Source organism: Littorina saxatilis, linkage group LG2 (genome assembly GCF_037325665.1).
Source record: "Littorina saxatilis isolate snail1 linkage group LG2, US_GU_Lsax_2.0, whole genome shotgun sequence".
NCBI classification, from domain to species: Eukaryota; Metazoa; Mollusca; class Gastropoda; order Littorinimorpha; family Littorinidae; genus Littorina; species Littorina saxatilis.
Genome location: NC_090246.1, coordinates 93970639 through 93987720, shown reverse-complemented (window position 1 = coordinate 93987720; position 17082 = coordinate 93970639). Strand labels below are relative to the sequence as shown.

General features: G+C 45.7%; 1 protein-coding gene across 2 annotated transcripts in view; it reads left to right on the top strand.

The window, feature by feature from the left end:
* Positions 1-88: 88 nt before the first annotated feature.
* Positions 89-17082, top strand: part of LOC138960216 (putative pyridoxal-dependent decarboxylase domain-containing protein 2) — a 44482-nt gene continuing 27488 nt past the window's right edge. For both annotated transcript variants that reach the window (XM_070332000.1, XM_070331999.1), the window contains exons 1-12: positions 89-266; positions 8590-8666; positions 9128-9202; positions 9402-9488; positions 11670-11828; positions 12260-12449; positions 12858-12926; positions 13448-13526; positions 13976-14060; positions 14511-14631; positions 14835-14990; positions 15773-15823. In XM_070332000.1, the coding sequence (XP_070188101.1) occupies positions 99-266; positions 8590-8666; positions 9128-9202; positions 9402-9488; positions 11670-11828; positions 12260-12449; positions 12858-12926; positions 13448-13526; positions 13976-14060; positions 14511-14631; positions 14835-14990; positions 15773-15823 (1317 nt within the window). In that variant the 5' untranslated portion in view covers positions 89-98. The remainder of the gene's footprint in view (positions 267-8589; positions 8667-9127; positions 9203-9401; positions 9489-11669; positions 11829-12259; positions 12450-12857; positions 12927-13447; positions 13527-13975; positions 14061-14510; positions 14632-14834; positions 14991-15772; positions 15824-17082) is intronic.

Here is a 17082-nt window from a genome sequence, read left to right as displayed (position 1 = left end):
AGTGACTTTTTAAATGCAAGTCGATTTTACCGAAACCGACAGTTTATATTTACGACAACAACATTTGACGACATCTGCCAGCGTGTAAAGACACGAAAATGGCTGCCCCGTCACCAAGCGAAGCCGGTGGAGCGACTTCAGGCGAAACTGCACCTCTATCTTCCAGTTTGACCATGCAGAACGGTGCTAGTGAACAAGATCAAACTAAGATGAAACCACCCGCAGGAGAAGTTGCAGTACCAAGCTTCCAGGAAAATTACCAAACGGTAAAAATGCACAGTCTAAAAGTAGACAGCGTCGCTGCACGAAGTGTCACTTACAGGAAGCTTAGGCAGCACAGCAAACGCTCATATCAACTTCAAGTTAATTTTGTTCAGTTTTTCTGTAAGGTGCTAGATTAGGACATGTAGTGTATCTGTGTAAAATATAGCATTACTTTCCATATATATATATATATATCAGCCGAACTGTCAGGGAACTATCAGGACTCCCACTTTTCAAAGAATAGTTCATGAATTTCCTGGAAATGTGAAAGGATGTAACACATAAATAAATCTATGAGTATACATGTACTCAGTTTTGCATCAGATTGCACTATGTTGAATTTAAGTTTCAACCTTTTCCGAACACCTTCATTTCCAGTGATTTTTGATTTTGATATTGCCTTTGCCTAGGCTACATATATATCACAGAGTGAGAACAAAAATGCATTTAACTCTCTTGCATTCGTGTTGTTAAACAGTACTAAGCTCCCTACTAGTGTTAACATTCTTTTTCGTGTTTTCATGTAAGGCCAAAAAAAATAATAGGTGTGGTTACGGTAACATAGCCAAAAAAAATAGGGTAGGAAGGTAGGCAAACACTTTTTTTTTTTAAACTTTTTTTTTCTAATGTGTACAAATTAAACCTACTTGACAGGGAAATAAGTGTGCGACTCGGGCGCTTTCGCTTTCATAGCGTTTTCTGCACTCGTTTTCTTGTGTGTTTTTTGTTTTTTTGACAAATGTAATAAAAAGTTATAGGGTCGGCCCCTAAAAATAGGGTAGGTCGGGTTACCGTAACCACACCTATTTTTTTTTTAGGCCTAAAATTGTGGCATGTTCCTCAAGCGTAATGTAACTCACTTACTTGAGATTTTGTCATCATATTCAATTCATACTCGTATACTACTTTACTAGGACAACAAAACTTAATATTTATGCACGTTCATATTTGGATGTCAAGAGTCTTTGCAATGGTTCGCATGTGATGTTTTCTGTCTAGTGTCTACTTTGCATGTTGCTGTCACCATCCTTGTCAACAAAAAGGACATTTTTGAGATGACAATCCGTTCATTAGCACACAAAGATTCTATACTGTCCAAAACATGCCTCTCTTATGGCTTAGGTATTGTCCATCCTATCGTGTTTCCCAGTAATCCAGAGGGCATTTGTGTCACAAAAACGTCACATCAAAATACTGTCACAAAGCCAGAAAATGTCCTTAGAAATTTGGACAATTAGATTAAATTACATATTCTTACTCCGAATCACATAAAAGCATTGACGCAGTCTAACATGCTAAGATCTGAAAAGGCTACCCGTCTTAAAGAATTTTAAAGGGAAGCAACCCAACACAAAAAGTGTAAACACAGGCAAGGTAATGACTGTCTACCCGGGGAGTTACCTCCCATCCGGGGTTACATGACGTCACTTCCCCTGTAAACACCACGTGTAGCCCATACGACATTTCAGCCTACACTTGGAAGGTCGTGAAAATTTTGGCTCCGTGAGTGACTGCTTGCAGGTGTTTTTTGGGCACCCACCGGTCACCTAACCCGTCTTTTGGCTTGCCACTACGTTTTTGGTGAGCTCTTTCCAATTTTGTCTTATTGTTGACAGGAATTTTCATTGTTATTGACAAGTTTTCGTCCTTGTTTGGACTTGTTAAAATTTTTGCTCAGTAACTTTGTGTTGTGCTGTGTTTTGCGCGTTAGTCATTATGGCTGATAGCGATAAGAAACGCGGTAAGGGTGATGCCAAGGGCCGGATTAAGGCAAAGTCTTCCTCAGATAAACCTCTGCCTAAAAGTTCTCCGCTCGTTTTGGTTTCTGACAAAGATAAAAACGTACTCTTGTCGGTTCCCATTTCTGCCCCCGTTAGCCTTAATGCTGGGGGGCAGCCTAGCATTCCCGTTACAACTGTGTCTGTGTCGGCTCGCCCGGTCGCAGTTTCTAGCGCGGGGCAAGCTGACATGGTTTCGTCGATTTTGCGTTCGCTGGTTCCAGAAATTCGTACCCTGGTGCGTGACGAATTACACCGAGCCACGCCGGCTCTCAGCGCTCCGCTTTCATCGGCAGTGGGTGGCGTTCACTCCTTGGCTTCTTTTGTGTGCCTGTCGGAGACGCCCGCCCGTGATGTTGGTTCACTCTCGTCTTCTACTGCTCTTGCTTGGAGCTCAGACGGTAAGTCGAACTGCTCCGCCGGCTTTCGCGAAGCCACCGGACGCTCTCTTTTGAGCAACAGTTCTTGGTCGCAGGCTCGCTACCTGCAAACTTCCTGCCAGTCAGGATATGCTGCTCCGTCTAGTTCCGATCGTACAGCGAGTAGGGCTATGACGGAGCAAGGGCGGCTTCCGCTTGCGGAAGTCGCGTTTCCGGGTTTTCCCGGAAACGAAGGTCAATCTGGCACACCCACGAAGGTCCCTGCTGGTGTCGACTGTGGACTGGCCTTTCGGCCACCGGGCTTCCGGCCCCAGTCCTCGCAGCAGACGTTTCCGCTGTACGCGGCTCCGTCGGCAGCGCTTCCGGCTCCGCCCGGTTTTCCTAGTCTCTTGCACACTGCTCCTACACGAATGTCAGTGGGTGAGAGACCGGGTACGTCCTTTGAGCTTCCGGGACAGTCTTCACAGCACTTGTCTAGTGCGATGTCGACTTCCGGTTCAGTTCCGGCGGCAATGGTGACTGCGTCTTCCGGCTCTGCGTTTCCTGTTGATCAGGATATGAGCCAGGATGATTTCCGGCTTACCGGTTCTCCGGTTTCCGGTTTTCCTGCACACCATACTGCTGCTGGTTCATTGGGCTATGATCGGGACGCTTCGCTCGACTATGCAGACACGCAGTCTGTAGTCAGTGAAGCTGCTCGTTCTGGATTTCCGTCTCAGCTTCGACTGGCGCTTGAGGACGCGGCGGAAGTTACATCCAGATACTTTGCAGAGGGGGCAGTGGCTTTGCCTACGTCGGCTTCTGCCGCTCCCTCCGCGATGGCGGATTTTCGGTACGAGAAGGAGGATGCTTCCCGCTTTCGTTTTGCCGAATCCCCATCAGTCGCCTACCAGCTTTCTCAGGTGCTGGCGCGACCCTCTCCTGCGGGACGGTCGCAGCCGGGCATCGCTGTTCCTCTGCTGGTACCTTACGGACCGGCTCCGGAACTGGCTCGGGCTTGGCTGGCTTCGGATACGCAAGCGTCTTCTTTTGTGCCCACACATCACAAGAAGTTTGCTTTACCGAAGACAGGTCGCTCTTGGCTTGCTCCTTTTGCCCTTCCGCGTGCACCGCTTCCGGTCACGCCGGAGTTGGCTTCGTTGCTGGCAAAGCCTATCAAGAGTGATTCGGGGATTGTTCTCCCCGAACATGGCATCGGAGGAGATTAGTCGCCAGCTTTTAGAGTTGGCTTCGATCTCCGAGACGCTCCTGCGTTCCCTTACCAGGGCTATGACCGAGACGCTGGACCCCTTTGTCCTCGCGGTCGAGCAGGACGCTGATGACATCTCAACTCTTCTTTCGGCTCTGGCTAGAGTCAATGAAGAGCAAATGAGGTTGTCAGCGATGCAGTACGCACATACGGTCATGAGCAGGAGAGATCTTTTTCTGGGTCACTCTCAGTTCACGGACCAGTCCACTTGTGACACACTGCGGGCGTCTCCCATGACAGAGGGCTCTCTGTTTGGCCGTCTGGCGTTCGACGCCAGGAAGACTGAAATACAGATGAACAGGGATTCTCAGTTCTCTGATTTCTCTCTGCAGGCGTTCAAGCAGGCCAAGCCTTCACAGGCTCAGCCCGCTCCGCCTAAACAGCCTCAGGCCTCTGGTTCTTCCAGGCCTGCCGGACAGAAGAAGGCCAGATCGGCTTCTCGTGGCTCGAGAAAAAGATCGGCGCCTGGCAAGGGGCGAGGCGGCTCTGGTAGCAAGCCTCACCCCCAATGAAGTGCTCCCGGTCCCACCACCCCCCCGCCCTCCACTCTGGTGATGGCGGGGGGCCCTTCAAGGGCACTTTCTCACTGGGCGGCCCTAGTGCACAGCCAGTGGATCGTGGGCGTCGTGGGATCGGGCTTTCGTCTGCTTTGGGGCGAAAGAAAGGCACCTCTGTCGCGGCGTCTGCCGGGCTTCAAGCCTCCCTCCTCGCCAGAAGCAAGGTCCGTCCTCCAGGCGGAAATCGTTGCTCTGGTGCAGAAGGGCGCGGTGGAGAGGGTCTTAGACCACACGTCCCTCGGCTTTTACGGGCGGCTGTTTGCCGTCCCAAAGGCCTCGGGGGCGTGGCGTCCCGTCCTGGACCTATCGCATCTCAATACTTTCCTGAGAACGATACGGTTCAAGATGGAGACGCCCGCGTCGGTCAGAGACTCCCTCCGCCCGGGAGACTGGGCGACCTCCATAGACCTGACGGATGCATACTTCCATATTCTGGTGCATCCGTCCGACCGGAAATGGCTCCGTTTCCGGTGGGACGATCAGGTCTACCAGTTCCGCGCTCTGCCTTTCGGGCTGTCTCTCGCACCTTGGGTCTTCACCATGGTCGTGAGACAGTTATGCGCACTGGTGAGGTCGCAGGGTATACGGCTGAGAGCATACCTGGACGATTGGCTGGTTCTGAACCAAAGCCAGTCTGGGTGCTCCAGTCATACCCAGGCGGTTCTTCGTCAAGCCCACCAGCTGGGTTTTTCGATCAACCGGACAAAGTCGGAGTTGGTGCCGTCACAGACGTTCACTTATCTGGGAATGTCTTTCTGCACGGTTACATGGACGGTCCAGCCTTCTCAGAGGAGGGTGGACAAGCTCCAAACCATTATCCGCGCCACTTTGTCTCTCCCGAGGGCTTCCCTCCGGACGCTGGCCTCCATCTTGGGACAGATGGAGTCCATGGCTCTCTTGGTGCCTCTGGGCAGGGTACACAAACGCCCGTTTCAGCTTGCACTGAAACCGTATGTGGACTCTGCCTGCGTGGACTGGGACGTCCTCATCCCTTTGCAGGGATGGTTCCAGTCAGCGACCCTTCCGTGGTTGGACACGGCATGGGTCTGCAGGGGCGTGCCGATTGTCCTGCCCCCCCCAGACACAGACCTCTTTACGGATGCGTCTCTGATGGGCTGGGGTGCACACACAGACCGACAGACTGCGTCGGGCCTGTGGTCGGCAGAGCAGAGCCATTGGCACATAAACTTGCTGGAGCTAGAGGCCGTGGCCCTGGCTCTGGCGGAGTTTCGGCCCTCCCTTCACGCCAAGCATGTTCGTCTGTTCACAGACAACACGACTGTGGCAGCTTATCTGAACAAGCAGGGAGGGTCGCGGTCCCCGTCTCTCTCGGGCAGGACCTGCGAGATTCTGACCTGGTGCTGGCAACACCAGATCACTCTCTCGGCCAGGTACCTCCCGGGGAGTTTGAACACTCTGGCGGACGCGCTCAGTCGCTCCGACAGAGTGCTTCAATCAGAGTGGACGATCACTCACGGGGCACTGCTTCGTCTCTGGGCCCTTGTCCCAAAGCCTCTGGTGGACCTCTTTGCCACCCGCTTTTCGAAGAGGCTGCCGATCTTCGTCTCGCCATTCCCGGACCCCGAGGCTTGGCAGACGGATGCATTGGCCTTTCCGTGGACAAGGCTCCAGGCCTACGCCTTTCCTCCCTTCCAGTTACTCGGCCGAGTGATCCGGAAGGCGGAAATGGAGGGTCCGGATCTTCTCCTGGTTGCGCCCCTGTGGCCCTCACAGGCGTGGTTCCCGGACCTTCTGAGGCTCGCTCACGGCCCACCAATCCCTCTCGCTCTCGCAAGAGGAGAGTTGGTTCAGCCTCGCACCGGCATTCCACACGAGGATCCCTCAATCCTGAAACTTCACGTGTGGAAGTTGTCCGGTCTTCACTGAGGCGTTCCGGTGCTTCTGAGCAGACATTGGACCTGGTGGAACGCTCTCATAGGGCTTCCACTTCGTCGGTGTACTCGTCTCACTGGAAGGCCTGGGCGACCTGGTGTCAGGCCCGTGGTTTGGACGCGCTGGCTCCTCGTTCCATGCACGTCGCGAACCACCTTGCGTTTCTTTCCTCTCAAGGAGCGTCTGCTTCCTCCTTGAGGGTGCGAAGATCCGCCATCGCCGTCACGCTACGGCAGCTGGGACGCTCGATCGACGTCACTGGCGTCATCTCAAGGGTGATCAAGGGCGCTGCTCTCAAAGAGTCCGCTTCTCGTTCTTCCCTCCCGAAGTGGGATCTCTTTCTGGTACTCGAATTTCTTCGTTCCGCAGAATTTGAACCTTTGGCCGCGGCTAGTTTCGCTAGCCTTACGCGCAAAACGCTTTTTCTCCTGCTTGTAGCTACGGCTCGCAGGGGAAGTGAGATTCACGCCCTGTCAGGGGACCCGGCGGACATCTCTAACGAGCCCGACGGCTCTATTAGCTTGCGTTTCCGGCCTAACTTCCTGGCAAAGAATCAGGCCCCTGACCAGGCCTCTCCGCTGGTCTGCGTCAAGCCTTTGACTTCCATTCTGGCTCCCGGAGACCCGGACGCGGTTAATTGCCCGGTCCGAGCTCTTGGCATCTACCTGGCCCGCGCTCAGCCGCTTAGGTCCAAATTTCAAAAGCTTCTGTTCATCTCTATGAACACGTTACGAAATAGGGATATTGCCAAAACCACAATGGCTCGTTGGGTGTCCATGCTCATCAAGCAAGCTTACGTGTGGAGCCTGGAAAACAAAGGGGGGGGGCTGCCTGCCTTCCCCATGGACTCGGCCCGGGCCCATGAAACCAGGGCTTGGGCGTCCTCTTTGGCCGTCCTTCGGTCTCACAAGCTGGACGAAGTCCTACGCACGGCGTACTGGCGTTCCGAGGACGTGTTTCTCAACTATTACCTCAGGGACGTCTCCTCCGTGAGGCAAGATGGCTCTAGAACTTTCCCCGCGCTCATAGCAGGGGGTCAGTTCCTTGCAAGGGTTTGAGGTGAGTTTGGATTTTTATTTCATTCCCACCGCCTTGTTGAAGCTATCTGCTTTTATGTGATTCGGAGTAAGAATATGTAATTTAATCGAAAATTTTTAAGTAAATTTTCATTTCATTAATATACTTACCCGAATCACATAGTGTATTCCCTCCCGCCAACCCCGCATATGATTTTTTAGTCTATTAAGTCGTATGAGCTACACGTGGTGTTTACAGGGGAAGTGACGTCATGTAACCCCGGATGGGAGGTAACTCCCCGGGTAGACAGTCATTACCTTGCCTGTGTTTACACTTTTTGTGTTGGGTTGCTTCCCTTTAAAATTCTTTAAGACGGGTAGCCTTTTCAGATCTTAGCATGTTAGACTGCGTCAATGCTTTTATGTGATTCGGGTAAGTATATTAATGAAATGAAAATTTACTTAAAAATTTTCGATTTGTGTTTTTCTATGGACATTTTCTGGCTTTGTGACAGTATTTTGATGTGACATTTTTCTGAACATTCTTAAGTTGTCTAAACTTTGCTGTCCGTGGGTGTCCTCCGCCCAGTGCTGTCACATTGGTGACAGATTTAATATCTGCCCTCAGTTTTTACAAATCTTGTTTGGTAGCTAGCTTCTGTTTGGTGGTTCCCACTCAGTCAGTCAGTGTTGTTCAAAGCACAGCAAAAACAAGAAGAAAAAAAACATTTTCCAATTGCTTGGAGCATCATAGCCTGACGTAGTCTCAAACCAAATTGGAAATCCATAGCAATAGTAATAGCATCATCAAATGTTATAATCATCTTCATCTTATTAATCATCCAAAATTATAAATTGTCCTGGCTCTTCAGTGGCCCTTCATGCTCGGAGCTCTCATGGTGACCTTGGTCTCAGTGTTCCTGTTTCATCCTTCTCTGAATAGTAGTTCTGCTGTCAGTCTTCAACGTGTGACATTCTTGGGGGTGGACGGAGGGACGTAGTGGCGGTCTGCTCTCTAGAGGGGACGCTCAATCAGTCTGGCTCCGCGACTTAACAGTCAATGTCGTTAGTAGGGGGCATAGTAGATAGTGGACTGCGTCCGTTGGCTCGGGACAGACCCACTACTGAACACCGTCAAAGTGACTCAGCAGTAGTGTAGTGTCATCTTCCGAGGGTAGCCTACCGCAGCAACCCAACATCCCTCCCTGGAGTGTCTGTAAAATCGCTAAGTCTGGCAGCGGAACGAAATTCAGATGTGGATGGAGCCGTGAATGCAGGGACGGGGCGGTGTGAGAGCACACCGGGACAAGGAACAGGTATTAAGACAACCTCAACAACAGTCTGGAGGTGGTCTTGACAACAGCTGGGTGAAAGCCCAGTCATGTCCATGAAGTGAGTTCAGCATGCTGCCATGCAAGCCTGTTGACAAATGTCTTTTTTTTTCATTCACAGAAAATGCTGAATCCTATGCTCGACGATATGGAAAAGAGGGTGTCGCAGTCTACGGTGATTTTGGACAGAATCAACAAGTAAGTGTAGATGGGTGCACGCATGACGATCTGTCATCTGTGTGTATCAAGATGGAATTTTAACATTGATATTAAAAATGGAATTTAACATTGATTTTACAGATGGAATTTTAACATTTATTTTACAGATGGAATTTTAACATTGATTTTAATCTTTGCTTTGCTGGGTGAATGCAGTTGTGATTTAGTTATTCGGTGTAGTCTGTTGATATGTGCTTGTATGTGGATCTGTTTATATCAAGATAGGCTTGAGAGTGTTTTTTCTCTGTTCTATGCTCAGTGAATGCGGTTGTGATAAACAGAAAATATGTATTTTTATTGAATTTGAAGGAAGCCATTTTCATTTTACAGTGGAGTGTTTGAATTTGCCAGATTTTTTTCTCTTCTTTTAATCAGAAAGTATCTTCAGACCTGTTCTCGCATCTTTTTCATTAATTTTGCTAACTGATATCGGTTTGCAGACAGATGGACTTGGAGAGAAAAGAACGAATGAAGAAAAGGCTGACGTCTCATGTCCCTGAGGCTTTACAAGGAGGGTGAGTTTTGTTTTGACATTTGATATTGTGTCCTTCTTGTACTTTGTAATTTAAGTTGTTAAACGCAAACTTGAACTGATTATATCACTGTGGGTGAGTGTGTGTGTGTGCAGAAAGGCATAAGTCACAAATGAAAATGTGATCTGCTGTGAAACTGCCTGAAACAAGTTCATAGCAAAAAATCTTTCTTTTCTTACAGAGGAGAAAGCCCCGAATCAGTACTACAAAAAGTGGAGCAGTTGATATTTTTTGCAGAAATTGAGGGTACTGATGAAGTACAGCTGCAGTAAGTATTTTGCTTTTATGTTTCCTCTACTTCTCTCTCTCTCTCTCTCTCTCTCTCTCTCTCTCTCTCTCTCTCTCTCTCTCTCCCCCTCTCTCCCTCCCTCCCTCCCTCCCCCCCTCTCTCTCTCTCTCTGTTTTGCTTTTGTGTGTGCGTTTTATCTTGGTTTAAACAAGCAACCATAATACTACATGGCTCAGTTGATGCAGTATCCCCTTACATTTTTTTTAGTCAGCTTACTTGTAAGTCATATTATCATAAGACACTCATGTGTACTTGGTCCTTACAAAGTATAGATGGACAGTTGCTTTAAAATCAGTAGGAATTGGCAGCTTTTAATCCAAATCTTTAAGCGGGATTAGTTTAGAAAAAAACAAGTCGCGTAAGGCGAAATTACTACATTTAGTCAAGCTGTGGAACTCACAGAATGAAACTGAACGTAGTCCGCCGGTAGTGCAAAAGGCAGTGAAAGTGACGAGCCTGTTTGGTGCGGTTGCGCTGTGCTGCATAGGCATAGCACGCTTTACTGTACCTCTCTTCGTTTTAACTTTCTGAGCGTGTTTTTAATCCAAACATATCTTATCTCTATGTTTTTGGAATCAGGAAATGACAAGGAATAAGATGAGAGTGTTTTTAAATTGATTTCGAAAAATTAATTTTCATCATAATTTTTATATTTTTAATTTTCAGAGCTTGTTTTTAATCCAAATATAACATATTTATATGTTTTTGGAATCAAGAAATGATGAAGAATAAGATGAACGTACATTTGGATCGTTTTATAAAAAAAAAATTTTTTTTACAATTTTCAGATTTTTAATGACCAAAGTCATTCATTAATTTTTAAGCCACCAAGCTGAAATGCAATACCGAAGTCCGGCCTTCGTCGAAGATTGCTTGGCCAAACTTTCAATCAATTTGATTGAAAAATGAGGGTGTGACAGTGCTGCCTCAACTTTTACAAAAAGCCGGATATGACGTCATCAAAGACATTTATCGAAAAAAAGAAAAAAACGTCCGGGGATATCATTCCCAGGAACTCTCATGTCAAATTTCATAAAGATCGGTCCAGTAGTTTAGTCTGAATCGCTCTACACACACACACACACATACACCACGACCCTCGTCTCGATTCCCCCTCTATGTTAAAACATTTAGTCAAAACTTGACTAAATGTAAAAACACCACTTGTACATGCACAGACTGAGCAACTGGGTGGCCGAGTGGTAACGCACTTGCGCTCGGAAGCGAGAGGTTGCGAGTTCGACCCTGGGTCAGGGCGTTAGCAATTTTCTCCCCCCTTTCCTAACCTTGGTGGTGGGTTCAAGTGCTAGTCTTTCGGATGAGACGAAAAATCGAGGTCCCTTCGTGTACACTACATTGGGGTGTGCATGTTAAAGATCCCACGATTTACAAAAGGGTCTTTCCTGGCAAAATTGTATAGGCATAGATAAAAATGTCCACCAAATACCCGTGTGACTTGGAATAATAGGCCATGAAAAGTAGGATATGCACCAAAATGGCTGCGATCTGCTGGCCGATGTGAATGCGTGATGTATTATGTGTAAAAATCCATCTCACACGGCATAATTAAATCCCTGCGCCTTGAATATGTGCGCGATATAAATTGCATTAAAAAAAAAAATTAAATAAAAAATCCCTGCGCTTAGAACTGTACCCACGGAATACGCGCGATATAAGCCTCATATTGATATTGATTGAACTCTACAGTAATATTCTGAATGTGAATCAAATTCTATGCACAGTCTAAAAGTAATTTGTAGTGAAATGAAATATCATGAATGTGAAACAGATTCTATGCACAGTCTAAAAGTAATTTGTGGTGAAATGAATTATCATGAATGTGAAACAGATTCTATGCACAGTCTAAAAGTAATTTGTAGTGAAATGAATTATCATGAATGTGAAACAGATTCTATGCACAGTCTAAAAGTAATTTGTAGTGAAATGAATTATCATGAATGTGAATCAGATTCTATGCACAGTCTAAAAGTATTTTGTAGTGAAATGAATTATCATGAATGTGAATCAGATTCCATGCACAGTCTAAAAGTAATTTGTAGTGAAATGAATTATCATGAATGTGAAACAGATTCTATGCACAGTCTAAAAGTAATTTGTAGTGAAATGACTCATCATCTTTTCTTACCCTCTCGTGGACAGGGAGCATGTACGCCTGCAGGACCTGGACCCAGTGGCCAAGACTGCACTGCTGGCCAACAGTTTGAAGGCCTACCTCACCACACTGCCCGAAGACGCTCTCAAGAGAGTCGTCACCAAAATCAACTCTGACTGCCAGTTGTGGTTGTCCAGACTTTTTAGGTGTGTCAACTTTGCCAATCTCATGTACAGTGGACACACCACCCCCCCCCCCCCCCCCCCCCCCCCTCCAACCCCCCGCCTTTTAAGATCTGAGAAATGAGAGGGAGTCTTAAAATGGAGGTAGAGTTTCATGTGTACGTTATGAACTGAGAGTGTGAAAAGGCAAGGTCTTATTTTTATTAGAGGGGAATTATTAAATCATGCAATTGTAGTGCGTTTTATTCGACAACAATCGTACACATTTCCAGTGTTTCTATTTTTGGTTAACTACATTCTTCTTATCAATGAAATGAAGAAATGGATTCATCTTCAGTATCCGCAGACAGTGTGATTGCAAATGTTATGTCAAATTATGAGGTTGTCTGAGTAAAGAATCTTTGTTGTTGTTTGTGCTGTGGAGAAATAACTTGTGTATGGACTGTGTTGTGCAGGTTCCAGGATTCTTGTGTGATGTATCATGATGATGAACGGGAGGGCCTGGTACGCATCTGTCGCCTGGCTCTCTACACCCGCTACCCCAAGTATGCCACAGATGGGTTTGACGCCCTGTATTCCCGCCCCCCTGTCATCTACCTGAGCGCTGCCGCCAAACCTGGGCTGGGCGCATACATCTGTCAACAGGTAATGGGCTGAATCTTGACTATTTTGATAACTAGATTTTAGATCTTTAAATAATACACACACGCATGTGTAAATATGTGTATTGTGAATGTGTATACACACACACACACACACAAACATGCACACACACACACACAAACACACCAGCAAAGAAACACTTCATCACTTTTGGCATGACTCAGTTACAGAAAGTAATGAGATAGGGTTTTTTCTTTGATCATTTTTGCATTTATTCGCTTAAAACTGGTTGATTTTTTTTTTTTTAGGAGAGTATTTTTCTTTAACCGGTTTCTGTATCACCTTTCTGTCTTGATAACAATGCTGTGAAAATGATTTTTGGTGGTATTTATGTACACATTTAGCATGGAAGGAATTTGATTTGTTCTTTCTTTATTTTGTTCTCTGAAGCTTGGTCTGCCGCTGTCCTGTATATGTACAGTCCCTTGCAACACTGTGTTTGGCGCTAGCAGTAAGATGGTAAGTTTCCAAAGGCAATATTTTCTGTTATGTCTAAGCTGATCCAGAATGTACACAGCTGTCAGTACAAAGATGCCTGTTATGAGATGTTGTTTGAGCCAGACAAAAATTCCCTTCCATTAAGTGCACCCTTTGATGGCAGGGATGTTCAAACGGTCTCAGTTAGCGGATCATGAAAAATGCGAGCTTCAGCGAGCTTTTTCATGACCGCGAACTGAGACCATTATTTTTAATAATCACTGAGACTCGGCATGTAACCTCTACATGTCTATCTATTAATTTAAACATCCCTGCCATCATGCAGAGCTTATGTAACGGTTCAGAGGACGACAACGTTACTTTTACTAGCACGTGTTATCAGTAGCATTACATGTACTGCTGCACCAGTATATTGATTTTTGTTGTTGATGTTTTTTCTAACCATAACATTGATGAATCTACAGAGTTTATGGAAGGGACGAGAGGAAGATTATGTAACATTTTTGTCAGAAAGTGAAATCAGTGAGTGTTGTTCTGTGCAGGATGTGGCAATGCTGGAGAAGCTGATTCAAGATGACCTTGCTGCGGCTAAGACTCCCGTTCTTCTTGTGGCCTATGCAGGTAATACCAGTGACTGTCATTACTTTTAGAAGCGGTCTGGTCTGATGCCGTACACTGAATTTCGTATTCCACTATTGGCACAATCCATAGTTCTTTGAAACAAGGACTATTACGCAAACAACAGATGTGCACAGTTCATGAAAAACACAATCGAAAAGCAACCATTCTCTATGAGAGTAATAAAGATGCATTGTTTTGTATTGTATTGTAATAGATAATAATGTATCGGATTAAAGTACAAAACAGCTTTAGCCATTGTGTTGTTGTTAAAGATAAGTTACCATTGCATGTATGCAAAGATGCACCAGAATTCTACGTGTAATTCATGTGACATGGAGAATCCATCAAGCCATTTATTTCTTATGCTGTGAACATGAAGGCCATTTATGATGTGTCTCTGGAGATCGTGTCAACTGTTGTATGATCTTTGTGGTGTCTTCACTGTGCAGGCACTCCCTCTGTTGGCCACGTGGACAACTTGCAGCGCCTTCAGGAGGTCTGCAAAACCAACGAGATCTGGCTTCATGTCGAAGGGTGAGTTTATGGCAGTGTTTTGCTCGCTGGCTTTTGTTTGATCTGTTCATTTGAGAAACCATGCTTTAGAGCTACCTATAGGGAGTGAACTCAAGTCAGTGATCAATCTAGATCAGTCGTAAATCATTATTAACCTCACTGCAAGACAAGTGTAGCCAACAAACATGGGTCACTTGGTCACAGCAAGGGGTCAATCTAAGTTGAAATGACAAAGCGACAACTTTCTTTTGATGCAATAACTTGTCAAATGCAACCGAGCCTGGTAGGAATGACCAGCTGATTATTTCTTTGACGGTCTTTTCACACAAAAATTGGTCAAATGTTGAACATTTCTGGGTAACGACTTCCATGAAGAGTGCAAGGCTTGGCTCAAGATTCTGGATTTTATTGTCCACATTGTAGGAAATTTTCATCAACAAAAACATTCAAACATATTTTTATCCACTGCAGGTGCTACCTGGCGACCTTGACATTGTTCTCAGTACCATCCGATGTGTCGTCTGCCAAGTCAGGGGACAGTATCACCATCACGCCTGGAACATGGCTGGGAATACCTGGCCTGCCAAATGCTGTATCCTTTATGTTTCGTTTTCATTTCCATTTTTATTGTAATTATCTCTTTGTCTCTTTCTTGTCAGCTATGAATTTGATGCACATTAATTTTCATTGCATGTAAAGTTATTACTTACCACTTAGCGTGTCTTATTACACATTATTTTATAACTTGACGTTTATGTCCCACTTCAGTCCATTGTTTTCTTAACCGGCAAACAGACTTTGTTTAAAACATCAGACCCAAATTTGATGCATGCAGCAGGTCTGAACACCTTCAACACAGCGCTGAAGCTGAATTGTCTCCCCTACTGGATGTGTCTGCTCACTCTCGGACATCAAGGGCTCATTTCTCGCATCACACACGCTTGTGATCTGGTGAGTGTCTGAGTTTAGTTTGAAATATCATTTGCTGAGCATACAAATTGAATATGTTTATACGTGAATCTTTCATCCTAGTGATCTCTTTGCTTCTCTCTTATATTTCTCTGGCTCCAAAGTCAGGTGGGAAGACAGGGACATGGTCTTGAACCTTCTATTCACACCACACACAAAAGTTTTGTCAGTCAAATGAGTGGCCCTACACCCACTCCCAACTTAAACAATCTTTCAAATATCTGTTTGTCTGTCTTTCTCCATCTCCCCCTCTCTTTCTCTCCCTCTTCTCCAACCCTTCCCCTCGCTCGTTCGCTCTCTCTCTCTCGCTCTCTCTCTCTCTCTCTCTCTCTCTCTCTCTCTCTCTCTCTCTCTCTCTCGCTCTCTCTTTCTCTCTCACTCTCTCGCTCTCTCTCGCTCTCTCTCTCCTCTCTCTCTCTCTCGCTCTCTCTCTCTCTCTCTCTCTCTCTCTCTCTCTCTCTCTCGGTCTCTCTCTCCTCTCCTCTCCTCTCTCTCTCTCTCTCTCTCTCTCTCTCTCTCTGTCTCTCTCTCTCTCTCTCTCTCTCTCTCTCTCTCTCTCTCTCTCTCTCTCTCTCGCTCTCTCTCTCTCTCTCTCTCTCTCTCTCTCTCTCTCTCTCTCTCTCTCTCTCTCTCTCTCTCTCTCTCTCTCTGCTGTTTGAAGGCCATGATTGGCTAACACACTTTTCACACGCAGTCTGTAAGTTGTAGACACATTAGTAGCTTCTGTTTGAAGTAATAGATATTTATTTGTGTGTGTGTTTCAGGCTAAAAGTCTCTACGACAAACTGGATCCAATCACCACAATCAAACAAATCGTAAGTAGATGTACATATGCAGGATTTTTTTGACAATTAATTGTTGCACATACCAGCAAGATTTGTTGTGAGCAATTGCGTTGATGCACGATTTATTTTTATATTTTATGCATTTCAAACTTGCTGCTGTGTTTTTCCCATTGCAATGCAAAATAATGTGCCTCTTTTTCTCCAATGCTAATCCTGTTTGGAAAACATCATACCGTTGGCTATTAAACATATCAAGTACTTAGCCTCTGTTCTTTCATTATTGCATCTTGGGCAATGAAAACAAAAGGTTGTTCAAACGTGCAAAATTCAGTATGCACAAATATTGCTCTGCTCCGCATTTTTCACAATCATTGCATGTTTCTTTCACATTGTTTTATTGAGTCACTTGAGAAAAAGTGACTCGATGTAATCGGTCAGTGTTAGTCTGTCCGGCCGGCCGTCTGGCTGGCCGGCCGGCCGGCCGGCCGGCCGTCCGTAGACACCACCTTAACGTTGGACTTTTCTCGGAAACTATCAAAGCGATCGGGCTCATATTTTGTTTAGTCGTGACCTCCAATGACCTCTACACTTTAACGATGGTTTCGTTGACCTTTGACCTTTTTCAAGGTCACAGGTCAGCGTCAAAGGAAAAATTAGACATTTTATATCTTTGACAAACTTTTCTCGGAAACTATCAAAGCGATCGGGCTCATATTTTGTTTAGTCGTGACCTCCAATGACCTCTACACTTTAACGATGGTTTCGTTGACCTTTGACCTTTTCAAGGTCACAGGTCAGCGTCAAAGGAAAAATTAGACATTTTATATCTTTGACAAAGTTCATCGGATGTGATTGAAACTTTGTAGGATTATTCTTTACATCAAAGTATTTACATCTGTAGCCTTTTACGAACGTTATCAGAAAAACAAGGGAGATAACTAGCCTTTTCTGTTCGGCAACACACAACTTAACGTTGGGCTTTTCTCGGAAACTATAAAAGTGACCGGGCTCAAATTTTATGTGAACGTGACTCATTGTGTTGTGAATAGCAATTTCTTCCTGTCCATCTGATGCCTCATATAATATTCAGAACTGCGAAAGTGACTCGATCGAGCGTTTGCTCTTCTTGTTAAAGCTAGCAAGAAATTTGGTGGTAAGAGCATTTGAATCGTGAAATTGTCTCCCTTTTCTCTTATGTTTCTTTGTTTTTTATACTTATACATGTAGGCAGTTGACAATTCTGATAAAAAATACCTAAGTTCTTTTACTTATTCAATGTATAATCATAT